Genomic DNA, 26,297 nt, shown 5'->3' on the forward strand with positions numbered 1-26,297 from the left:
CAGTTAACAAACTAAACTTTAAGTAGAGAATGAAAAAGTCCAGTTCCGGTTTTTTTTACAAATCTGGATAATCGTGAATCGAGAAATTAAGAACCGTTAATGATGGAAAACATAAAAATAGAAATAGAAGAACCACTAATGGTGGTCAACGTAAGAAAAAAAATAAAATAGTTAAAGCATTTCTGAAGAAATCAGGAGCAGTTAGGGCTTCTCTTTTAATTATAATCTGACTATTTATTTATGTAATAGTGGAATCCAGATTTCTCGAACGCTCTATTTCTTGAGCTTGCCAATAACTCTAACCGAAGGTCGTTTCCCCTGCATTTTCTTCACTCTGTCGAACATTGCAATTATAAAATGTTAACAGACCGAGAAATAACTCCTATTATTACCCTCGGGGAAGGGCAGGCTTTCAATTGATCGATTGAGGCATTTATACATTACATTGGATACCAGAAGATTTTTCTCGCGCGCAGTGGATACTTCGAACATGGTAGCCGGCCCATCTGACGTCACGTTGATTGCGTGATTACTAAGGGCTATTTGCATGCGCGAAAAGTGTGGTCCCGGGAACGAGTCAGTTGGTCACGCCTGTGAACTTGGTGCCGATATCCCGTCGAATTCCGCGTGGACTTATTCCTCATACTCCTGGGATTACAACTTCGTTTCTCACTTCTTTGCAAGTTTGAAAGCTCATCGTGATTATACCCAAAGTCATCTTCTTGTTTGATCGTAAAGGGAATCACTGCTTGCTAAACTCAGGTAAAAAACGTACAATCTATATTCATTTATACAATGTGTAGCTGCTTCGCCATATTAGATCTCACTCTCTGTTTCTCTCTCTCAGTGACTGGTTAACAGACTTGATTTCATCGCTGATATTTAAATGATTGCATCCTCCCATTTCGTAGCTTTTTTACGTCCAGGTGATTTTTCTCGAAAGGAAACGTTAGATGCGCTGTATGTCATTCACAGTGATGCCTAACTCCCGGGATAACTCGGTCGTCGGCAAGTGATTTGATATTGACTCTTACATTTTCAGATTATTTCGATTGTTTACAGCGCCAAGTTGCCAATTTTCCAGTTATTAAGTTCTAAGACTTAACAAATCTAATTTATGATTGAAATGGCCCGCTTTTCCCATTAATTCGAGCCTATTTTCGACAATTAAATGGAGTTCATTGTTGCGAAATCATTTCTTACAATGCGTGACAGTCTGGCGGCGAAAGCAATGGAAATGAATCGTTTGTTGACAGACATGTCGATATAATTTAAAGAATTTTTTATTGGCGATTGCGTTATGTTTTCAGGGCGGAGTATTTTAATATTAAAATAATATATAATAGAGGATGTTTCGAAGCAGTCAATTTTATATTGGCGATTGCGTTACATTTTCAGCGGCGGATTATTTAGAGCAAGTTACGTATACTGTTTCGAAGCATTCAATTTTTTATTGGCGATTGCGTTACGTTTTCAGCAGCGGAGTATTTGGAGCAAGTTTCGAAGCATTCTCACACGAAACCGTGTGGAAAAAATTAAAAAAAAATTGAGTCACCTGTTTGCCTTGGCTAGTGTGAAATCTCTGTGTTCCTGGAGTCGGTTTGCAAAAGTAAAGCCATTCAGAAAGAAAGTTTAACTCTCCTAAATGGATTTACACGGACTCCAGGAACACAGAGACATCACAACAACGCAAGGCAAACATATTAAGGTAAGCCATGTTTGTTTAACTTCTTTTCTTCATTTCTTTTTCGTATTTAGAGCAATTTCCGAAGTATTCTCATACCATTGTCTTTAAACAGCTGAAAACGCATCATGGCGCGTAGATCGTATACAGCGTCTGGGCCGCCTGTGCTAAGATTGACAGGCTTAAGGTTTCTTAACCCTTAATATGCTGAAATTTCTCCAGAAAACAGGGTTTTTTTAACCGTTAATCGATTTTCTTGGCTCTACGGTCCTAAATTTTTCTAAGCTTTGCTAGAAATCCACTTTCTGACACTGCAGTAGGTTTTTGATACAATTTCCATGTAAAAATGTACAACATTTTTCTTGGCGCATGCGCATAAGCCAAAATTTAGACCGTTTTTTTTTCGACTTTTTTTGCTTGTTTACAAGCGAAAGTAGGAGAATAGCAGTTATGTTGGGCAAAATTTGGAACATTCTTGTTAACTCTCAAGGGACTTTTTTAATTTCTCAAGGGATTTCTTTCCGCTGTGGGTGATGAAAGGGTCTCTTATTAGTATTGCGTCAACACTTGCGATCTCGTGTTAAAGACGTGACCTGTCACATATTCCGCTGTGGGTGATGAAAGGGTCTCTCATTAGTATTGCGTCAACACTTGCGATCTCGTGTTAAAAACGTGACTTGTCACATGTATAAATGTTATATAACAATTATTTTTATGCGTGAGTATCTCAAATGAGATATGACACAACTAGTCGAGAATGTGAGTGATTCAGCCCATGAAGGCAACGTTTAAGTCTTTCACAGTCTAAAGCGTTTGAATTCTTCCATGATATGTTCGAACAACAATGCCCAGGATAAACCTTCTACTCATAACTTAAAGGATTTGTTTTCGCGACAATCTATTGCGTTAGTCACGCTAAACACGAGTAAAGCGGCGCTAATATTCAACCTAAAGGATTTGTTTTCACGACAATCTATTGCGTTAGTCACGCTAAACACGAGTAAATAATCATTTATTCGCGTTCTCAATTCAAGGGATTTCTTTTCGGTGTGGGCCGGGGGTGTGGGTATATATGAAGAATGTATTCAGAAAATAATGTATCGCCATTAGAAAAATAAACAGCAACTGTTTTACTGGAAATGTAGTCGTTAGAAATGGCATGTGTAACCGTAAGGTAAAGAATAACGCGAGGAGAAGCGGCTTTTGGTAATATCCAAACGAAAATTTACTTCTCAATGTGGGGTTAAGATTGCGTGACGAGACAAAAGGTAACTCTGTCGTGCGTAACCTTTATCGAGAACCCTGCATTAAGCCAAGTAGAAATCTTTCTAACTCGAAAGGAAACAACTATTTGGATTAAAAGCAAACGTCAAAGTTTACCATTTTTAACCAAGCCAAAGTATATGAGTCGCAAATCACCCAGTTGTCGCGACTGACAAATACAGCATTTCCTCCGCGAAAATAAAAAAAATGCTTGAACTGAAAGACGTTTGAATTCTTCCATGATATGTTCGAACAACAATGCCCAGGATAAACCTTCTACTCATACTAACTTCATGCAAAAAAAAGTCGATATCTCGAAGAGATCTTTGATTTTGTTGCTGAACCGTTCCGATTTTTTTCCTTGCTCCTTTCCTTTTCGTTTTTCTCTACTTTCTTATTCTCTCTATCTTATACTCTGTGCACACCTTCTACTGCCCTGAAAAGTTTTGATCTTAATCAATGGAAAACCCTGGAAAGGAGACCATGATCAAGTACGGGTATATTGGCTTGTTTTAGCACCAATTTTACACCAAAAACTGATCACGTTTTTTTCGATCAGCTCTGTCAGAATGCAGTCAATAGTCAAGACGGACACTCCTGTGGAAAGGTCTATCCAAACTCTTTAAGTTGCACGTCACAAAAATCTGCTGACGTGTAAATTGGCGACGTCATTAGTGGTTGAATGGCCTTTCCTCCAAATCCTGGAATATTCCGGACTTAGCATATTAAGGGTTAATATCGCTTTGTAAGCCAATCCCCAAACCCCCTCCCCCCGCCCCTCCCCGCACGCTCCCCTTTCCTTCATCGTTCGGATATAGTAGGCCGGAGGTAGGGTCTTGAAATGCTTCACCGATGCAAATAAAAAACGATATTAAATATTACTTTTAAAACCAGGATCTAATCATGGCTTCTGCTGTACCGACTTCCTCATCAACAAAAGAGACAACTAACTACGCTAGGCTGTGTCGTCTGCTGGTCGACATTGGAACCCAGGCCTTAAGAGACACATTCGATGCCATCCATTCGCCAGCAAATCTACACGCAGTTTTGGCAGGAAGCATGACCACGTTGCAGCCTCTCAGAGCAAGGAAGATCATCAACCCAATACAATGGGGGAAGCTTTTTCCTGCCATCCCTACTTCAGTGTCTTCACGCGACTTTGACACAACTCTGTTAATGGTGTTGTTAAGAAACTTGTGTGGTTTAATTCCTCCGCTGACTGGCTGGGATGCATTACCTTCCTTAACAGACCTGAGCCGTGAAGCGGATATCGCTCGTGTGAAGTATTTTAGAAACACTGTAAACGGTCACGCTGAGAACGCTTCTGTTGATGATGCAACCTTCAATGACTACTGGCGTGACATCCGGGACGTTCTGGTCAGATTGGGAGGCGTTGCGTACGAAGCTGCTATTGACGACCTTAGAAATGAGTGCATGGACCCTGAAGTTCAAGATCACTACAAGGAACTCCTTAGTCAGTGGAAAAAGGACGAGGACAACATTAAAGAACAGCTGAGTGAAATTAGGAAAATGCTACATGATCTGACTGCATCAAATCAAGGTAAGATTTTTTTCAAGTTAAGTTAGCAATATGAAAAAACTCTTCACCAAATATAACGCTAACATCAACACAGTGCGACTTGGTAACTGTTGTGTTGGCTCTTAGAAGTCTGACATTACCTTGAACATTGCTCCTGATTTTTCAATTAAAGTTATTATTGCTAAATTATTTATCAACACTTGTATTTCAGTAATTATTTGTCATCAGTTTTTCCAGACGTTCTTCTTTACAATTAGGCCAAATTGAGAGAGGTTCATGATTAGAATCGACTATCAAAATAAATAGAAACCAAAGAAACCAACTCACTATATACATAATTATTGTTGCCGGATTGTTTGAAACTTCAAAAAGAGAAACAAGATTGTCTTGTTTGGGTGACCATCCACCACGTGCCAAGTGCGGCGTTGAGGCGTCACGGGCTGCACGGGCTGCACGCCGGGCCGTGTCTCTTGAAAGTCAAATTCACTGTGGCTTGAGTCGAGGAGGCTAAAAACGCTTTTGGAGCGGCCCTCGCGACGAGACGAAGAAGCTGAGAACATGTGATCAAGTGACTTCGAACGTCACGAATATCGTGACGTCAGCAGACGTAAGCGGGACAGGAAAAATGTAGAATATCGTCAGTATTTGAAGCAATTTAAAGAGCGCGAAAAACAGCTAGTTTTAATTTATTTTTCGACCTTTTGTTTTAAGGTGAAGTCCCGAAGCCAAAAGAGAGGACACGCGGACTGGCCATGTGCAAAGAAAAATACCACGAGAATGAAGCACTGGAATATTATTGTCGACAATGTAAAGTTTGCATTTGTCTCAAGTGTTTACACACACGACATGGCCATCACGAAATAGTTGAAATACAGCAAGCTGCTGAAGAACGCCAAGTACCAATGGCGAAAGTCCTGGATAAATCCAAGGCAGAATTTGTCGCTGTCGAAAGTAAAATAAATGAACAAATTGAATTAAGAAATAAAAGCAAAGGAAAGATCGTTGCCGCTCAGAATAAGATGACGGAAGTTGTGGAAGAGCTTATTCGAGATTTGAGAGAACATGAAATGGTGATCAAGACAAAATTGACTGAAATTAATGAAACGCAGGAAACAATTCACGCAGGGCATCTTGAAAAGTTCCAGTCTTTCGCTAGTGAGCTGAAAAATTCGATTGAACGTGGGGAAAGTATTTATGAAAGAGGCATCGGTCTTGAAATTCTACAAGACGAAGACAATGTCTTTGGATGCCTTGAAGAGCTTTTAAATCAGAGTCAGGAAATGAAAATCTACAAGCCAGAGCATGTAAATTTTGTTGCAAATAAAGGAACTGTAGCTGAGCTACGACGGTTACTTCCACTGGGTGAAGTTGTTGCAAGTAACACCGATCATTTACAATCAGTAGCTAAAGGAAAAGGTTTGAAAGAAGCGGTTTGTGGCACTGAAACTAACTTTACAGTCACTACACGAGATTCAGACGGAAATGAGTTTTATCACGAACAAGACCAAGTCACTGTCACCGTCAGCTCGTCAACTGGAGAAGAGGAAATGGATGTCGAAGATTGCAAAGATGGCAGTTATACAGTATCTTACAAGCCCACGAGTGTTGGGCGACACGACGTTCAAATCGTAGTCAATGGCTGGCCGCTGACTGGTAGTCCCTGGAGTATCAACGTGTCGCCGCATCGTTACGAAGTGGTGTCCTCGTGTGGACCATTCGAAGACCATTGCCCCTGGAGCATTGCAAAGAATGAAAGAACAGGAAACATTGCCGTAGCAGAATTTTATCATAAGCGCATTCAGTTGTTTAATGAAAACTGGAAATATTTAAGGACGATAGGAGACGTGAAGGGATTAAGATCTGGTGCTGTGAAGTTAGGTCATCCAGTGTCAGTGGCATTCTCGCGAAATGGTGACATCTTGGTCACTCATAGGAAGGCTACACGTTCAGAAGAACATATCATGTCTGTAATTACTGATTGTGATCAATTTATCGAGCACTTTAGTGACCACCTTATTACGCCATACAGAGTGTTTGCTAAAAGTGACGGTGATGGTCACGTGATCGTGTGTGACAAAGGAGACAAGAACATCAAGGTCCTCTCCCCTGACGGGGCAGAATTGCTGCAGTCCTTCAGTGCCCCGAATTATTGTCATGAGACCCCCAGATTTGTTTTTTATCGTCACGACATGTTTTTTGTGTCGTATCGAGAGGTTCATTGTGTCAAGGTTTTCAATAAGGAAGGAGTGTTTCTGTATAATATTGGTTGTGAGGGATCTAGTGACGAACAACTGTATTGCCCTGGGGCACTTGCCGTTGACGCTTTTGGGAACCTAATCGTTTGTGACACTAATAACAAGAAATTGAAAGTGTTCACACTGGATGGAAGATTTCTTACCTCGATTGGTGAAGAAATCGAAAGTTTCTGGTTCGTGACCGTCTGCAGCAATGGAGATGTACTGGTTGCTGATAATTTGAAATGTTGTATTCATGTTTTGCAATAAACCATTCGCACCACCGAAAAGATATTAAATAGATTTAGCCAAGCCTAAAAGCGGAGCTCCCAATGACCTCCCAATGACCAATAATAGAAAAAATATAGCACTTACGTCCGCGATCCAATGTAAACCATTATTTGGTCAGCGGTAATTTTTAAAAAAGCATTCGACCTCGATGAGTTCTATATGTGAGCCCGCGATATGGTCATGTGATACTGGTCAGCGGATGCCTTGTATTGACAGCTGTCAATTGACCATGACATGGATGTCCAATATCAAAGATGTTAGCTGGCGTTAACCATAACGGCCGCCATGTCGTCGCACGCTCCCGTGAGCCATGCCGCTAGCCATGATGACCATGAAAAACCAAAAGCATGGGTTCTGTTAATTTTCTATGGGTATGGGGCTCTGCTCTGGGGCCCTTCGGGAAGCTGGGAGCTCCGCTACAAAGTAAATTTTATGACACTTGAGTGGATTGGCTCGTGGAAGTCTCGCCTGATATCAGTCTCAGTAGTGCCGGATGATTTTATGTTTTTTGTTTGTTTGTTTGTCTTTTAGAAGAACCAATTAGTAAACACTATCTAGCATCCAGCCGAAAGAAAAACTGACTCAAGATGCTTTGAATCAGATGTCAACTTGTGAACTGAAGAATTTTATTTCTAGTTAGTCTGATAATATTGCTACTGTAAATACTCGCTTCTGATTAGTCAAAAGAAGATCAATAAAACCCAAATTTTATCGATAGGTGACCAATTAAATTTAATTGTATCGTACACATTTGGCGTAACACTAAAACGAGGAATGCAGTCGGAAGACAAAAAGTCTACTCCTGGAGAAAACGCCGCTGAGCTCCAAGAAAAGGTATCAAAACTACTTGAGAAAAGAAATCTACACTGATTTGACAAAGGTGGTATCCGGGAACCGTGCTTGAAGGCGGACTGTAGTCCGCCTTAAAGCTAGTCCCGCTCGCGAAAATAAGGGGGAGGGGGGGAGGGGGGTCTTCCGTTATGGAAGGTTGTGCCGGGTAGCTGAGTCGGAGACCTAGAAGCCCTGGGGAGCTCAGGGTCAGGAATTAAATTGCTGGCTTCCTAAAGGGGTGGTCACAGTAAAGTTTTGGGTTATTTTCACCAGACTATGTCAGTCAGAGGAATGTCATGGTATTTTAATGATGATTGTATTTGTGTTTGACAGCGGGCTGCAGCCCTGTGGCAGCCTGGCTGTCATCAGGGGTGACTAGGCACTCCACCTAGTCCCCTGGTCTAGCCAGGGGCCCTCGGGGGGAGGGAGGGTAGTGAATTTCAGGTCTTTCTGTCAGCCTGCTGGGCACCTTTTGTTGAAAAAGGCCCGGGCCAAACGTCGAACTTCATATGAGACGAACTAAACTGAGCGAATTAAGTTCGACGTTTGACTCAGTTCAGTTCGTCCTACTGAACTGAGATCGACCAAAACGTTTTATTCGTCTGCTTCAAACAGATAGAACGCCGTGTAAAGATCGACTGTGGGACAAACGTCGATCTTTTTGTAAAACGAACTTTATGAATAAATTGAAAATTTGTATGTTTATGTATTTTTAGCCTCGATATTCGTTCTTGCTGCCCTGAATTTGGTTCGACGGTCGATTCGACGAATTATGATTGACGTTTGACCCAACGGTCGAGCTTGACCTGTTTGGATCGACGAAAATTGCATTTTAGTTCATGTCATGTGAAGTTCGACGTTTGTGCGTGTGTGGGGAAGGGGGTCAAGGGGCATTCTTCCCCGAAAATTTTTAAATTCGAGTCCTCGGAAATGCGAACCTATAATTTTGAGGCCAATTCAGTGTTTATTATTATTATTATTATTATTATTATTATTATTATTATTATTATTATTATTATTATAATTATTATTATTATTATTATTATTATTAATATTATTATATTTGATTTTAAAACATAGAAAAAAATAATTACATATTATAAATGATTTTAAGATTTTAATTCTCGCTTATACAAAGACATTGTACCTTTTTATATAGCTTTTTTTAATTCTTAATCCTTTTTATCGGTGCTTGTATTTTTAATGATTGCGTGAAATAAAATTATTTAATAACAATAATAATAAAATTATTATTATTATTATTATTATTATTATTATTATTTAATAACTTTATTTCACGCAATCATTAAAAATACAAGCACCGATAAAAAGGATTAAGAATTAAAAAAAGCTATATAAAAAGGTACAATGTCTTTGTATTATTATTATTATTATTATTATTATTAATATTATTATTGAGCTGGCTCACTGTGATACCCATAAAAGATCAGGGTTATGATCTTAACAAGCGTGAATTCAGGGACATGCATGCGTGTTTTCGACTGTAGAAGGGGTAGTAACCCCGAAATGTATGGAACATACAGTAGAACCCCGGGAACTCGAACTCGGATAACTCGAACACCCCGTTAACTCGAACTAACTTCTATTTCCCTTGGATTTGACCCCACTTTTTCAGTCATATTTTTCCTGCAAAAAAGGAAAAAAAAAACCTCTGACACCCAGGGTAACTAAATTTCGTTTTCCTTGATTACAATTTGGGTCAAATTTACCCCGATAACTCGAATTCCGGTTCTTGCAACTTGCCACGGATCCCAGGGGGGGGTACTCCGGCTTGTAAATGTCGACGGGGATGATCGAATGAAGGCAAAACGCAGGACCCAAAAAAATCCCTAAGTCTTCCGACATTACCCAAAAAAAATCCCTGGACCAAAAATAACCCCCCAAAAAATCCCTTGTCAAGTTACCCCTAAATTGCCAGGAGGGGCAATAACGCTTGAGTTTGATTACTCCTCATACCATAAATACGCTAAGGCCGCGCCAAAGCACTTTAGTTCGTTTTTAATACCCAAAAAAATCCCCTATTTGAATCAAGTCACCCAAAAAAATACTTGCCGAATTTTCCAACCCAAATAAATCCCGGAATCGAAAATTTCAAACCCAAAGAAATCCTTCGATCATCCCCGTCATATACAAGCCGAAGTACCCCTCCCCCCCCCCCTGGGCCACGGATGCCCAATGATTAGCGCAACGAACAGATCACCTATTTGACAGTCATTTTCCACTCTTATCATAAGAATTTATGATCGTGTTAGAGTTTCTGACGAGATAAGTTTAATTTGCACTGTACTGTATACTGAAGTGCTGAAAAATCAGTAAACTATCAATTATTAACTTGGCAAATTAAATCTTCAATCGACCCTGATAACTCGAAACCCTACTTACTCGAACTGTTTTTCGTTTCCCTTCAGAGTTCGAGTTACCGGGGTTCTACTGTATTTCTTCTATCTGGCGCCGTGTTCACCATTAATTTAAAATCAGCGTTTAAAATCACAGTTTATTTGCGCTACGCAGTCGCTCGAAATCATACAATGGGTCTGTGTGATCCGGTCAGAGACAGCACTTGACCTTGCATGTCCGGTCGCTCGCGAAAAGTATCGCATATCATAGATCAGATGTCACGCTACAAGGTAACGCAACTAGAAAAAACGCATAGCCTGTAGAGAGTTTTCATTTCTCTAACGATGTGTAATAAGCAAACATTCATTACAAATGGAAAATGCACGTATATAAGCAGTGACTGAAAAGTGTCCGTAAAGCGAGGTTAACTTTGTATGAGAGCGTTTCGCTTGGAGTCGATATCTACTTCCCGGGGGGGGGGTACTCCATATAACGGCCTATACGGGGAGGCTCCGCCCGAAAGGGGTACCCTTTTCAGGCTTCAGGTATATAAAAGGGTAGCGATTTCACAAGTTTAGGTATACGAAAGGGTATGGAAATCCGTCATTTAGGTTTTTTAAAAGGCCTGTAATTAAAATATTTCGAACAGACCTATTTTATGGCTGTATTATTTTAATTTATTAAGCGCTTCATAAAAATGACAAGAAAACGTCCTGTTCAAAGGCTATGTCACGTCTTTTAGGTATATGAAAGGGGTGCCTTTTTTCAGTAAAAGGTATACGAAAGGGGTACAATTTCTGTCAAAATGGTATATAAAAGGGTAAGGGGTAAGAGCTTGGGGCGGAGCCTCCCCGTATAAAACTTTTTTGGGTGCCCCCCCCCCCCGGGATCTACTTGGTCACAGAAAAAAGTGCCCGTTGTCCGTTATTAACGGGCGTCCATATAATGTTAGAGAAAATGTATGGACAAACAAAACTGTTCGTATTAAGCGGGTACACGAGAGGCTAACTGCAAGCATTTTCGTTTTCAGCGCAACAAGGTGTTTTAACCATGTTAACAGAGACGTTTTAATAGGCAGCAACATAATTTTTGATGCATGCGCAAAAATGATACTGACGTGTATTGATATTTTCAATGTGAAATAAGTTTTCCGGTAACTGTTTGGCGCGCGGATCACAAATAAAACCGCAAAAAATAACAAAAATTGGAACCCGCAGAAATCAAGTGCCACGCGTACACGGGAATTGAAAGAGCCAGTCACGTTCGTAATAAAAAAAAATATAACAACTCTCCAACAGCGAAATTACTCTTCGCCAAGTCACGTAATCATAATAAAATTGCGTGACGTACAGCCCAATCGCGTGACGTATGCTGTCATACCAACCCTAACAAACAAGCAATAACTTTACGGAATGCTGTCCTCTGTAGTTAAAAATGTCATTGTTATGCTTTAACGAATGTGAAGAATGTTCAAGAACGGTTCAACAGAAATCTTACCAATTAATTTAAACCCCGAACTATACCCAGAGTTTTTCACGGGAAAAATAAGCGTGACCATGTGTCAAGATTCACTAATCACTCGGTCTGATCGTGATGTAAAATTTGGGTTTTGAAAATAAACCAATCCGTGATCACTACTATGAGGTACATTTTTCAAATAGTGCACGTTTTGTGCTAGTCTCCCTCGCAGCCGTTCTTAGTGTCGTCAGGAATTTTGCGTGACGACACTAAGAACGGCTGCGAGGGAGACTAGTTTTGTGCCACGTCCACAACTTTTCCGTTCCCAAGAATGTGAAAGCGGAAATTTGCGTAACAAGTGCTGGATCGAGAGTCACGCTTCACGTGCATTGAGAAAAAAACAGCGACAATATGTTAAGTTTGCACCACCAGAAACTCTTATTTTTTATTCCTTTATCTTACTGTGAATTTTCACACCCAGCACTTTATAACTTGATGTGAAACCTACTTTCGCTGAGCGCGCATTTTGAACTGCAAAAGGAATACTTTTGGTTTTGCAGTTCTCAGCAAGTTTCGAATATGTGACATGATAATTCTAAAAAATAATGCTTTTGGAAAATCTTTGAACGTGCAATGATTCTCGTCGGGAATCAGTTGGAAGTTTTCGACCTTATAACAGCAAAAAATCCTATAGAAAAGCAAGCCGGTAAACATAATTTGTTATCCAGAGAGAAATGAACTCCTGGTGTCCTCAATTTTCGATCGAAAATGTTTGCAACTACACTTTCGATTCGTTCACTAGCGTGACATAGTGACGTAGTGTAGCCCAAAATACTCATTGCAAATCAGCTGCCTAAAGCAAGTTCCTCATTCGGAACGATGTTACTTGTAATTTCAAGCCTACGCTGTGTTTTCAACCCATCGTTGCTTTCTGTTAACAGAATAAGTCGTCTGTAGGTAAAGAATTTTCAACATGGCTGGAAGATTTGGGCTCGTGCAAAAGCAAAATGGTTCGAGAGTTCCTTTGGAGAGCATCAACATACAAGTCGATGTACAGGGATTCACCGCACATGTGTTGGCGACCATGAAATACACGAACAAGGATGAAAATCCTATCGAGGCCATTTATATCTTTCCACTGGATGAACAAGCAGCCGTGTGCGGATTTCAAGCAACAATTGACGGTCGAACCATCGTCGCAGAAGTGCAAGAAAAGCAAGAAGCTCGGGACACCTACGACGACGCCATTAGCAGCGGCCAGAGCGCTTTTCTGTTGGAGGAAAGCGACGAAAGTTCTGATATTTTCCAGATAAGCGTTGGAAATTTACCGCCCAAGAAGGAAGCTATCGTAGAACTGCGTTTTGTAACAGAGCTTGCAGTTGAGGCGGAAGGTCGTGTGGTTTTTGTGCTGCCAACAGTTTTGAACCCGAGGTACTCGCCACAAGAAAGTGGTGCAAGCCTCAGCGCACAAGTTCCGCGAGTTGCAGCGGTCGATTCGCCTTACTCATTCGAGTTTGAGATGAAAGTGAAAGCAATCTCGGCCATCAGTGAGATTTCTTCCTCGTCCAACTCCTTAAAGATCGAGATAGACGGCAATGATCAGACCCAAGCCAAAGTAACACTGGCTGAGGCCCACCAGTTCAACAAAGATGTTGTGGTTCACATTTTGACGCGAGAACCATTCAAGCCACAAGCAATTGTGGAGAACGGAGCGAAAATAGAAGGGAAGGAAGATAAGGATGGCTTTATGGCAAGCCCTGTTGTGATGCTGAATTTCTTCCCAGAATTTAAAAGCTCAGAATCGTCGGAAAAAGGTGAATTTGTGTTTGTGGTTGATCGCAGTGGCAGTATGAGCGGAAGCAAAAACAACAGCGCTAGGGAAACGCTGCTTCTGTTCCTAAAAAGCCTGCCGGATGGCTGCTACTTTAATGTGGTGGGGTTTGGAAGCAGTTACACGACTCTGTTTAAAAAGAGTCAGCTGTACAATGATGAAAATTTGAAGGAAGCCACCAAACTGGCAGAGACCATGCAAGCTGATCTGGGTGGTACTGAAATCCTGCGGCCTCTGGAGTGGGTGTTCTCTCAGCCCCTCGTCAAAGGACACCCTAGACAGCTGTTCCTTTTGACTGATGGCGAAGTTGGAAACACTCAGCAAGTTATAAATCTGGTGCAGAAGCACTCCAACAATGCAAGGTATCAATCTTTTGTCAATTAACTTTTTGGTAGCTACAATCCTAGACAAAAATCCATGGGACACTTTAAGAAATAGTGCTCAGTTACCATTCCCTTTGCATTAAAAACTCATTGTTTAATTTTCCGAGCCCCCCTTTCCCCCCAAAACAATGTTGAGATATTGTCCCACGGTATGATGGATAGAAACCAACATTGAATTGGGGGTGGGTAGGGGGAGGTCAATACAATGTCAATTTTTCGTCGAATTGGTTAAGCGTCCCAGGACTTTTGTCTATATAGGATTGTATTTGTGAGCTCGGTACTGAACTTGCTACTTTTGGCTATAACGCGATTGCACATGTATTATTTTAGTGAAATATCAATGGTGTTAATACACCTGTAGGTCCACGGCACAAAAAAACGTGACACGTGACATCAGAAAATAAGGGGGGAGGGGTGGGTGTATTATTTAAAAAAAGGCCAAAGAAGCAGGGCTTATTTGGAATTTTGGTCGCTCTAACTGTATCTTTGTATAAAGATGGCAGGGTTTTGTGACAGAATCGATTAACTCATCACTTTTTTAACAGATTCGAGTCAATAGGGATAAATATATCGCCTTCATTAGACACGAGGACTATGTCAGGAAGCCCCCAAAACGATATCTTTATCGCAACAAAACAAACTTGACAGGGTTTCCACAGCGATTTCTTCTCTCAAACAGACAAATCTCTTTTTGTCATTGAAAAGAAACCATTCTTTTGGCTGTTAATAATTGAACATGTCTGTTTAGCTGAAATTTGACACAAAGATAAGTGCCATTGTTCTGTTGTAATGAGTTAATGAGATACGCTAACATTTCTCACAACAGTACTCGCCACTGTTTTCCGCTTTTTTATGCCCTAGCTCAGAAATATATGCGTGAAACGCAGCTAGACCGATTGACTATTCAAATAGGAACCCTTTATGAAGTATTCATAAACGATGCTAAACGTTTTGCTCAATTAATTCTCACAGTACTCAGTGCACAAGAGTTGAAATAAATAATATATGCTAATTATTCTACTCTTGGTTTACGAGTGAGTTAAAAAAGTGATTAAACGAAGAACCAGTTACAACTATTGAATGCCATGGCATTGAATACACTATTCTTGATATGCTGAGATCAAAACCCAATGAAAATGAGCATGTTCTAAAGCTCAAAGAATCTTGCGAGCACTGTTGCGTTTCCGGTCGAGCACTGTTCAGGGTACTTACAGTTCTGAGAGGAAATATGATATTTTTGAACACTTAGGCGCTGTTTCTTGCCAAAGAATAATAAAGATGGAAAGCAGTAACGATCCCTGACATTAGTGTACCATGTTAACTGAAAAGAGTTCCCAGAGATTGTATTTGGGCGCTCAAAGACCCACAAAAGAAAGCAACAGAAAAAACAGGCAATTTATGCCAAGGAACGGATTCCATCGACTTCACTTTGTGGCTCGAAAAGAGCTCAAAATAGAGCTTTCTTGTTACATGCTGTAACTGTTCACAAACATTTGTCCAAATAACTGCTAGAACAAACATATTTTAAACCTATGCAACTTTCTTTCGGACACAAAGACAATCCCGATTTTTTTGCACACAAATACAATCCTAGACAAAAATCCATGGGACACTTTGAGAAATAGTGCTCAGTTACCATTCCCTTTGCATTAAAAACTCATTGTTTAATTTTCCGAGCCCCCCTTTCCCCCCAAAACAATGTTGAGATATTGTCCCCATCATACTGTGGGACCCACAGTATGATGGATAGAAACCAACATTGAATTGGGGGTGGGGAGGGGGAGGTCAATACAATGTCAATTTTTCGTCGAATTGGTTAAGTGTCCCAGGACTTTTGTCTAGGATTGTAGTTTTTAGGGGGCTTTCATTTATTATTGCTATTGCATCAGGGGAGGGGAGGGGTGGGGGCAGGGCTAAAAAAATTATTTGGAGTGGCTTCCAAACATTACCAAACCTTTATCCAACCCCCTTCCTTGGTAGGCAAAAAATGTCCCATCTTCCCTGTACTTCATCCTGTTTATTTCTTGTTTGTTTATTTTTTGCCCATAGTTTGCTGTAACCCCCCCCAATTCAGCTTCCTAAATTGTAACTCCCAGATCTTGCCAACACCCCCCCCCCATGCACTAATAGGAAAGTGTAATTAGGTGTCCCCCATTAGCAATCTGTACAGTGAGCTAGAATGATTGTTGACACATTAATAAAGTTCTTATTATAATAGAGATTGAAAACATGCATTGTACATGAACACTGTATGAAACGTGACATTGTACAACACAGATTGAAATTTTGTCTTCCTTCAAGTATAAGTTTTGGCATTCATGGCTTTCAATTAGAAGTAGATGGCCACCCTTGTTCCTCAGCTATCAGAGAGCAATGTGTTCTAAAAAAATATCCTTACCTCCCCATGGAAGGTGATTTATTTGAATCCCCCCCCACCCCTCCAGAAATTCCAAATTAGTTTCATGCACTGTTGACATACGTCCTTTAAAAGCTTTTGCTCCCCCCCCCCCCCCTTTGGAATTCTCCCACACCACAGAAATTCCAGTTTAGTTTCATACTTTCTTTTAGAAAGTATGCTTTTGGGGTCCCCACCCCCTTGAAATTTCCAGTGGCCTTCTGTGCAGTGGGTATGGATATTTTCAGGGACCACACAATGTAATTAAGTAGTTTTGTCCAATGTGAGTGTATGTAAAGGAATCAACAGGTTCATAGTCATGATATTGATCCAGTGTTTGTCCTGGGTTATTGTTGTTTATTTATTGCAGGTGTTTCACATTTGGTATTGGATCAGGAGCGTCCACTGCCCTGGTGAAAGGTGTGGCCAGAGCTGGCAAGGGTACTGCAGAGTTTGTTACTGCTCAGGAAGACCGGCTGCAGTCCAAGGTACATATGAATGATGTAAATTAACAAATGGTTCATGCTTTAGCGTGCACTATTGAGTCATGGTGCATGCAGGAAGTTTGGAGAGCAGAAAAGAAGTGTAAGAGTTGGATGATGCCTGAGTGTACATGTAACTCTAGTTTCTTGAGTGCTCTCCAAACTTCCTGTGTGCATCATCACTGGATAGTGCAAAGCTAAAAGCTTGAACCAATTGTTTTACCTTATTGTTACTTACGTATTTTCGCGGGAACTTCATTTCGAGAAAATGGAACAGGCATATTTTGCGGAACTTAATTTTCATGTTTTGGCCAAAAATATGTAATTAACACAAAAATGCAATAAAAGAACGTTTAAAACCAATTTTTTTTTTAATTTGTGGGTCTTTAATTTTGCGATTTTTTTAAAATTGTGAAAATCACTAAAATCAAGTCCTGCGAAAATGAGTAACAATGAGGTATAACATTGCTGGTGGAAATGCACATCAAAACAATTCATGCAAGAATATAAATCTCTGGTTAAGTGATTTACTCACACCATCTGTGTGACCTATATTGGATTATGATGCACGCTTACGAAATACACTGTACATATACTGAAATTGATTGCGGGGCTCTGCTATAGCTTTGTTAATGCAATGTGGAATACATTAAATGTTATTTCCAATAGGCTACAAGTTATTTTAAAAATTATCTCTGGATAGTCTGAAGTGGTATCAGGAGTGATGTTCTGTGATCACTTCCAAATCAAAGATGTAAGGGGGAAAAACAGAACACAAAGAAAATGCTGGGATGATTGAGATGGATTGCAAACATGTTTGTAAAAATGTTATCAAGAATTGATGTTGATCCATCCAAGCCAAACCCAATATTTGGAAAATTTGGAAAATTGTATACCGTATTGAGATATCACTTGAGAATTTTTTTTTTTTTTACTTGTTGGCATTTTTCACTTGTTGCCGATCAAAGACTGTCTCAAGGACTTTGATCGGGAAATTTTATAAATATTTAACAGGCACTGTATGATGGTTTTGTAGCAGTAGTTCTACTAGAACCTACATTTTGGCTTAATAAGTTGGCTGATATTTGACAATTGTCTTGCGAAATTGCATGGAATATCACCTGATACTTAGCCGACGGGAAGTAGGCCAAGTTGGCTAAAATCAGATCATATTCCGCAAGATTGAGCAGGATAATTGTTTTGTTATCCAACAAATTGTCAACAAAGCACATTCTGCAAAAAGAAAAACTGTAATTACCGTATTTATTCGATTAACCGCCCTGGGCGCTTATTAAATTTTTGGACCTTGAGGGTGGGCGCTTATTCGAAGTGGGCGCTTATTCGAGGCTGGGCGCTTATTAAATTTTCACCATTTTAAGCAAGTAGCACGTTTATTTTGCAAGAAAACAACAATTATAATAACTAAATGTGAAGGTGTACGAAAGCTGAAATTAAATATTCATTAAAAGTTTCAGTAAAAAAGCTAAAAAAACTCGGTTTTCGGGATAGTCATTTAATAGTAGTTAGTCAATTTTAATCTCAACTTCAACAATAATCATCCTTTCTTTTGTGCCCTCAATTTAGAGGGGTGGGGGTGGGCGGTTATTCGAGGCTGGGCGCTTATTAACTTTTTCTACCTTCAGGGTGGGCGCTTATTCGAGGTGGGCGCTTATTCGAGGTTGGGCGCTTAATCGAATAAATACGGTATATGCAGCACTTTACAAGATATTCGGACGAATCTTCGCAACCTACGTATATCGCAGGATATCTGTTTTGACCATATATGGGCAGCGCACGCACTTGTTGAATAATAGTTACAGATATATGGCTGCTCTTAAGGGTAATTTTCTAGTATTGCATTGCACTTCCCATATTATTCGTGATTAGCACCTGCACATTAAGATAATGACAGCTTTTTCTATACAGCTTAGCTGATATCATTTAAAGTCCATGTCAATCTTGTTTATTTTCCGTTTATTATTACTTCTTATTTTGTGGTTTCCTTCATTAAATCAGAAAAATAATCTAAAGTATTGTGACTTACACTGTATTCTATGTGAAGTTTTTTTACGGTAGTAAAGCAAAAGAACAAAACGTAACTAGAGCAAGACTGATTACTGTCCTAGCTAGACACATGAGATATGTTTATGTTGCCCCAGGGGTTAATTGGGAGGAAGCATACTCCTTAAATTTTTTTAGAGGAAGGGGGGGGGAGCTCAGGCCAAGTGCATGGTCCATACTTAATGGAGCTTATCCCAGTACAGTCTCTGTAGCATTAAGGAGTTAGGAATATTTCTACCCCTCCCTGAATGGGATGCTAGTCCATCGAGGGTACCCCCTCCCCTTGCATTATGTTGCTGGTACCCATTTATACACCTGGGTGAAGAGAGGCACTATAAGAGTAAAGTATCTTGCCCGAGAACAATTCGATTAAAGGCAAACGTCAAAGTTTACCATTTTTAACCAAGCCAAAGTACATGAGTCGCAAAGCACCCAGCCGTCACGACTGACAAATACAGCATTTCCTCCGCGAAAATAAAAAAAATGCTTGAACAATGTTCAAACAACAATGCCCAGGATAAACCTTCTACTCATACTAACTTCATGCAAAAAAAGTCGATATCTCGAAGAGATCTTTGATTTCCAACATCACTTAATTGGTACATGTAAATGTCAAGTTTTAAAGTTCAAGCCATTTGTAACAGTTGTTGATTAAGACTAATCAGCCTTTATTGATAGGACCATTGAGCAAACATGTAAAATCTTCCTTATCAGTGCAAAGTTTTGAGCATGTCCAGCTCAATAGTTTATCCCTGTTAGTAGTGTTAATGTAAGCAATGAGATGTACTGTACGAAATAAAGTATTTAATAATGTCCAACTTAATATGCCTACTAGTAAAAAGTGTCAGTTTGGCTTGTGCAACCCCTACTTAGGAAAAAGGCGGTGGGAAGTTTTAGTTTTAGCAACAAAATCTACACCCAAGAGAATGAAGTCCAAAGAGCCTCTACCATCCATCACTGTTGAAAAGTGCACCAACACCAGAAGTAAATATGGTTGAGTTGTGCTTACCATGTGGCTTAAAAAAAAGACGCTCGTCAAGGGTCATCTTGGATGTAATGGTCAATGGCAATGTTTGATCTATCAACTTTATTGGTCTTAAAATTTTACAAATAAAAGAAAAAGAAAAGGACCAAAAAGAAATTGCGCGAACGGGAAAATAGTAACCCATGCGGGGCGCAACCCTAAAAACTAAAAAGAATGGTGATAAAAATCTTAAATTAAAAAATATAAGAAATACAGCAGCAGCAGTAGCATCTACAGTTACCCGTAGTAGATTAATTTCTGACAAAGGCATCACAATAACCAACTCACTGCACCGCAACAACTACCTCAAAGGTGGTGAATTTCTGGATGAAGAATTATTTGGCGCGAACTTGCCTAAATGAATGATTTTATAGTCCAAGTGGTGGTACAAAAAATAATTGATCAGCAAAACAGTGTATGCTGTAAAAATTAATTTTACCTTGGCTGGAATATATTTAATAAATTTTGTCTTGCAAACAGTTGTTAGTTTTTTGTAGATTATAGCTACATCGGCTGCAAGTCTGTAAGTTAATTAAATTGCTGCTTGAAAAAGAAACAGTGTGGCAGTCTGTAGCATGTGATAAAGCAACTGTTGTTCAGTCATCTGAAGTAATAGAGACCTTATTTTTGACATACACCTTTGCCAGGATAATTAAAGCAAATCACAGTTGTAATATTTAAATGTCAATGGCTTTCTTCTTTCTTTACCACTCTTAGGATGTTTTATATTTTAAAAATTAATTTGCACTGAACTGTCGTCTTTATAATCAACTCATTGTTGCAATTATTAGTTCTTAAAATACCAAAATGAAAACAACAATGAATTACCGGTCTTTGTAAAACGGAAAGTTTAATCAAGAATGAATGTGTAGTGTCAAAATCCCCTGGACAAAATCAATAAATCATAACCTTGAGCTTATCATATAACTGATAATTGCAAGTTCTTATAACTTCAAAAATCAAAATCCCCTTAAGACTGAACCAGTTTTCAATTTCAACTAACAGGTTATCAAGACTTTAAGGCGCGCTCTACAACCGTTTATCTCAGACGTGAGCATAGCCTGGAACCTAGCAAGTGGCTGGACTGTGCAGCAGATCCCCTCATCTCTCCCTCCACTCTTCAGTGGAGACAGGCTTGTGTTGTATGGTGTCCTCAAGGGTTCACAAAATGCAAATAAAAGCGGTGTCAGTGAAGTGAGACTTCAAGGGCTCCTCAGAAAAGATGAAAAAATGGAACATTTGATTAAGTTTTCAACTACGCACGTTGATGTTGAAAACAAAGAAAATGTTCTTCTTCATCAGCTAGCAGCCAAGAGTTTCATTCAAGAAAAGCAAGATGGCCACAACGAAAGACGTGAAGGTGGACAGGAGTTTGAAGAAGCCAAAACTGTCATTATCAGCATCAGTAAATCAGCTAATGTAGTGTCAAAGTTCACGTCTTTTGTGGCTGTTGATCAAGACAGTCACCAACCTGTATCAGGACCCTTACAAAAACATGTTGTTCCTTTATATCAAAAACCAGTGTCGATGAGTATGGCCATTTGCAATTATGCAGCTGTACGTAAGGGAAGCAGAAAAAGGAAAAGAAGTTCTGAAGGATTCTTCTCTTCGCCTAATGCACCACCTCCGCGATCAGCAGCTTTTTGCTTTGGTGGTGGCAATGCTGCGGCATTTGCTCCTCCCCCTTCACAAGCCGTTTGCTTTGGTGGTGGAAATGCGGCAGGATTTGCTCCTCCGCCACCACCAGCCGTTTGCTTTGGTGGGGGAAATGCTGGAGCATTTGCTCCTTTCAGGGAAAATGCTTCTACGTCAGCTGGTGCTCTTTTTGGAGGATTTCAGGGAGGTTTGGCTAAGTCCTCATGCCCCCCTCCTGCTCCCAGTGGCATGTCTCAGAAAACGAAAGAATGTCCAGTAGCCATGTCAGTGATATCTTTACAGAAAGCCTCAGGTTCATGGGAATTCACAGACCAACTGGTGTCCCTGTGCGGTGCAAGCAGAGATGCTTTGACCAAAGGTTGTCCAAAAGAGATTGCAGTTGACACAGGTGAAGGGAAGCTGTTATGGGCCACTGCCCTGGCTCTGGTGCTGTTGATGGGCAAGTTCTTGGATCAAAAGGATGAATGGGAAATGATTGCTGAGAAAGGAACAAAATGGATGAAGAAGAATCTACCGGCAGGTGTTACGTACGAGAGCGTGATGAAGGCTGCAGCGATTGAAGTTGGAGTTCAGATCAACCCTGCACAGTAATAACTATTATAAGAAACCAGCAAGAACTGAAACTTTACGTGACTGAATAGTTCATTGCAAAAAGTGATAAATATACCAAGAAATAGCGATGGCTCCTGTTCTTGAAGTAAAATGTACCTTAAATGGTTACAATGAGAGATTTCTGTTAGAGTCATCAGGTTCTCACACACTGTATGACTATCCGAAGAATAGTTTTATGAACAGTAAAAAGAAATATCCCGTTAGAATTACTTTTTCATTGTTAACAATTTAAACAATTATTTTGTCTTGCACAGATTGCACCAATTTTTGATCATGTAGTCCTACTTAATGCAGTTATTGTTGCATGGCAGAAGGAATAAGTGGCCATATTCTAGCAACTATATAAAAAAGATTGTGTGTAAAGCATGTTAGAAAATCAACCACCTAAAACAACAGAGAGATTTGTATCAAAAATTTTGTCTTTGTAACATGGTTGAAAAAAGTGAATAAATGAATGTTAATGTATCTTTTATCTGAACGCAATTTACACTTGACCATTTCTCTTGTTATGGATTAAACTGCTGTAAAATTTTTGCTAAATAGAGATTGTTCGTGTCAATTGCAATTTTGTGTGGCGTGGACGTGACAAATAAATGCTCTATTTAGTCATTATTTTAAGGCGTTTGTATGGCTAATAAAAATATCGGGCAGTACTTTACTAACTGACCATCGAAATCATTCGATATAAACATCGGAGTTTAGACAGCTGAAAAAAGTCTAAGTACAATGCAATATGTATGCGAAATGTGAAACAATTTTCAACGATGTAGAAAGATTGGTCAATTTCTTACAACATGACAATGGAAAACTTGGGCCAGTAGTTATTTAAACATAACATTAGTAACAAACATGTGACAATTTTTTTTTAATTAAAATTTGACAAACTTTGAATATTGATACTACATAGTCAATATTTAACAGTTATTCCACAAGCACGCTTTGGATATGAGATGGTAGATAGCCAACGAGGCGTGCAGCGCCGAGTTGGTTATAACGATCTCATATCCAACAAGTGCGAGTGGAATAATAGTTTTATTAAAACGCCCTAAGAATTGCAATGCTTGAGCTCCCCAGCTGCTTTTGTTGATGCGTATCGGCTACCATTTTTGTGCTCAATGGTATATGAGCTCATATACCATTCTCTGTCAACCAATCAAAACTCAGGAATTGCAATATACCATTGCTAGTTTTAAATAAACCAAAATATTAGCATGCTGACGATAATAATAATAATAATAATAATAATAATAATAATAATAATAATAATAATAATAATAATAAAATACCTAAGATTCTGGCGGGTAACTGATTTTGTCGAGCGCGTATGAAAAAAAAGTCTTAATCTGACTTCTTTGCATTTTCATCGTGTATCAATCTCATAAAAGGAATAAAACAATTGTTTCTATATTTTCATCATCTGGTGATGATCTTAGCTGGATTAGTTTCCCCCCTCAACTGGCTGATAAAAACCTCGCCTACATCAGGGGCTCTTTCCACCACGTCTCGAGAGTGAAAGGACTTAGTTATCATTTTTATTAGAGTATAATAACATAGTAATGAAATTTCATGCCAATTACAACACAATACTTGCCGTTATTTAGAAGGCTGACAAACGTATATAGACTGATCTAGACTGAGTCAGTTTTTGACGTTTAACTAACAGGTTATCAAGACTTTAAAGAGTGCTCTGCAACCGTTTATCTCAGACGTGAGCATAGCCTGGAACCTAACAAGTGGCTGGACTGCCCAGCAGATCCCTTCATCAGTTCCTCCGCTCTTCAGTGGAGACAGGCTTGTTATGTATGGTGTCCTCAAGGCTTCAGAAAATGCAACTGAAAGTGGGGACAATGAAGTGAGGTTGCAAGCAGTGCTTGAAAAAGGCGAGAAAATAGAGCATTTGATTAAGTTTTCAACTACGTGCATGGATGTTGAAAACAAAGGAAATGCCCTTCTTCATCAGCTAGCAGCCAAGAGTTTCATCCAAGAAAAGCAAGATGATCACAGCGAAAGACACGACAATGGGCAGGAGTTTGAAGAAGCCAAAACCTCCATTATCAACATCAGCAAACTAGCTAATGTAGTGTCAAAGTTCACGTCTTTTGTGGCTGTTGATCAAGACAGTAATCAGCCTGTGTCAGGACCTTTGAGCAAGCACCTTATACCTTCGTTTGAACACGCAGCTATTGGCATGCAATTGAACTTAAAGTGTGCCAGTTTCGATATGGATCGTGCACCCAGGATGAAGAAAAAGGGAGGGTCTGGTTTTAGCAGTGCAAAACCGTTCGCAAAATCTTCATCCAAGAAAGCAAAGTCTAAAGGATTCTTCTCCTCGCTATTTGGAAGTTCAGCACCACCCCCGCCGCCAGTAAAACATTGCATGGAACGCAGGGCTAAAAAATGTGCTCCACCCAGGGAAAATGCTTCTCTGTCAGAAGCTTCACTTGACAGTGCTATGGAAAGTTTAGCTCCAAGGGCAAAAGAATCCCATGAAGATTTGGCCAGCTCGTCATATACCCCTCCTGCGCCAGACCGCATGTCTCAGAAAAAGATAGCATCTCCAGCAGCCATGTCAGTGGTATCTTTACAGAAAGCCTCAGGTTCATGGGACCTCACAGACCAACTGGTGTCCCTGTGCGGTACAAGCAGAGATGCTTTGATCAAAGGATGCCCAAAAGAGATTGCAGTTGACACAGGTAAAGGGAAGATGTTATGGGCCACTGCCCTGGCTCTGGTGCTGTTGATGGGCAAGTTCTTGGATCAGAAGGATGAATGGGAAATGATTGCTGGGAAAGGAACAAAATGGATGAAGAAGAATCTACCGGCAGGTGTTACGTACGAGAGTGTGATGGAGGCTGCAGCGATTGCAGTTGGAGTTCAGATCAATCCTGGACAGTAAGGGGATTATAAACTTGCAAGAACTGAAACTTTGAGTGACCGAATAGTCCACTACAAATAACGATGAACATACCAATAAATAGCGATGGCTCATGTTCTTGAAGTAATGTGTACCTTAAACAATTACAATAATTAATTTGTGTTGGAATCATCAGGTTCTTATACACCGTATGACTACTCGAAGAATAGATTCATGTACAAGAAAAGGGAATATCCCCTTAGAATTAATTTGATATTGTTATCAATTTAAACAATTATTTATCTTGCACAGAATGCACAACCATTAATGCAGTTATTATTGCTGCATGGTAAAGGGAATACGTGGGCATTTACTAGCAACTGTATAAAAAGGACTGTGTGTAAAGCATGTTAAAAAACAGGTACCTATAACAAGAGAAACTTGTATCGGAACTTCAGTCAATGTGACATGGTTGAATTACGTAAATAAATGAATGCCAGTCAATCCAGTATTTAGACTTAAATTGCACTTTACCATTCTTCTTGATATGAATTCAATTCCTGTGAAAATTCATCCTGAAGAAAGAAATTATAGAGTCAATTGGAATCATAGAAGGAAATGGTAAGGAAGCCCGGCAAGCGTCAAAGGAGCAGATGAAAGAGGCCAAGATTTATGTTGGAAGGTCCACGACTCTGCACATCTTTTTTTGCCCTCATGCACAATGCATAAATTACATTATCGCAATGTTTCTATTGGTTAGTTGCATGAGCACACGTCACTACCTATCAGCTGTATTTCTTTAGGTTTTCTGCACGGTTCAACCTCCAAAATAGCGAACAAAAACATACAACAGAGAACTTTGCCGGGCTTTCTAACCATTTCACTCTATTAACTACGTTGGAAGTTTGTGTGTCAGTGACATGAGAAAAAATGTAATTCAATATCAAAATCGGAGCTTAGACTAACAAAATAAATTTTAAGGAATATTTGGGCAATACATACCTCTTATTAATCGAGTTCGAGGTCCGTACTGTAAAATACGGACCAAGTTTTTCCCGTCGACTTATGGCCCAAGCGCGAAGCGCGCGGGCCATAAGTCGACCGGAAAAAAACGAGGATCCGTATTGTACAGTACGGACCGAGAAAACGAGGTTAATAAGATATTTATTATATCTCTCACTCTGGAGAAAAGAAAACATTTCAAGTCAAGAGTGCTGGAAGCGGCTTCGTTTGACTAACGTACGTCAAAGGCGAAAGGACGAGTGAATTTCATTGGCTTTGTCGTAAACAATTCGGCCGATTAAGGTGGCCCGCGGGTATTTATGAGGCTGACAGTTCCC

The 26,297-nt window shown here is 39.8% G+C and overlaps 2 protein-coding genes across 3 annotated transcripts; both read left to right on the top strand.

The window, feature by feature from the left end:
- Positions 1–622: 622 nt before the first annotated feature.
- LOC144635797 (uncharacterized) lies at positions 623–7,721 on the top strand. Its single transcript, XM_078494898.1, has 3 exons — positions 623–762; positions 3,842–4,508; positions 5,199–7,721. Exons 2-3 carry the CDS (start codon positions 3,851–3,853, stop codon positions 6,989–6,991), a joined length of 2,451 nt encoding a protein of 816 aa, XP_078351024.1. The 5' UTR covers positions 623–762; positions 3,842–3,850; the 3' UTR covers positions 6,992–7,721.
- Positions 7,722–12,492: 4,771 nt separating this feature from the next.
- On the top strand, positions 12,493–25,464 carry LOC144635794 (von Willebrand factor A domain-containing protein 5A-like). Of its 2 annotated transcripts, none has more exons than XM_078494894.1 (3): positions 12,493–13,852; positions 16,639–16,756; positions 23,767–25,464. In XM_078494894.1, the coding sequence occupies exons 1-3, from the start codon at positions 12,633–12,635 to the stop codon at positions 24,997–24,999; spliced, it is 2,571 nt and encodes an 856-aa protein (XP_078351020.1). In that variant the 5' UTR covers positions 12,493–12,632; the 3' UTR covers positions 25,000–25,464. The 2 variants fall into 2 exon arrangements, with proteins under 2 accessions (XP_078351020.1, XP_078351019.1); XM_078494893.1 differs by lacking the exon at positions 23,767–25,464 and adding an exon at positions 20,841–22,568.
- The last annotated feature ends 833 nt before the right edge of the window (positions 25,465–26,297 follow it).

This window comes from Oculina patagonica, chromosome 13, assembly GCF_052425735.1.
Source record: "Oculina patagonica isolate OP01 chromosome 13, crgOcupat, whole genome shotgun sequence".
NCBI lineage: Eukaryota > Metazoa > Cnidaria > Anthozoa > Scleractinia > Oculinidae > Oculina > Oculina patagonica.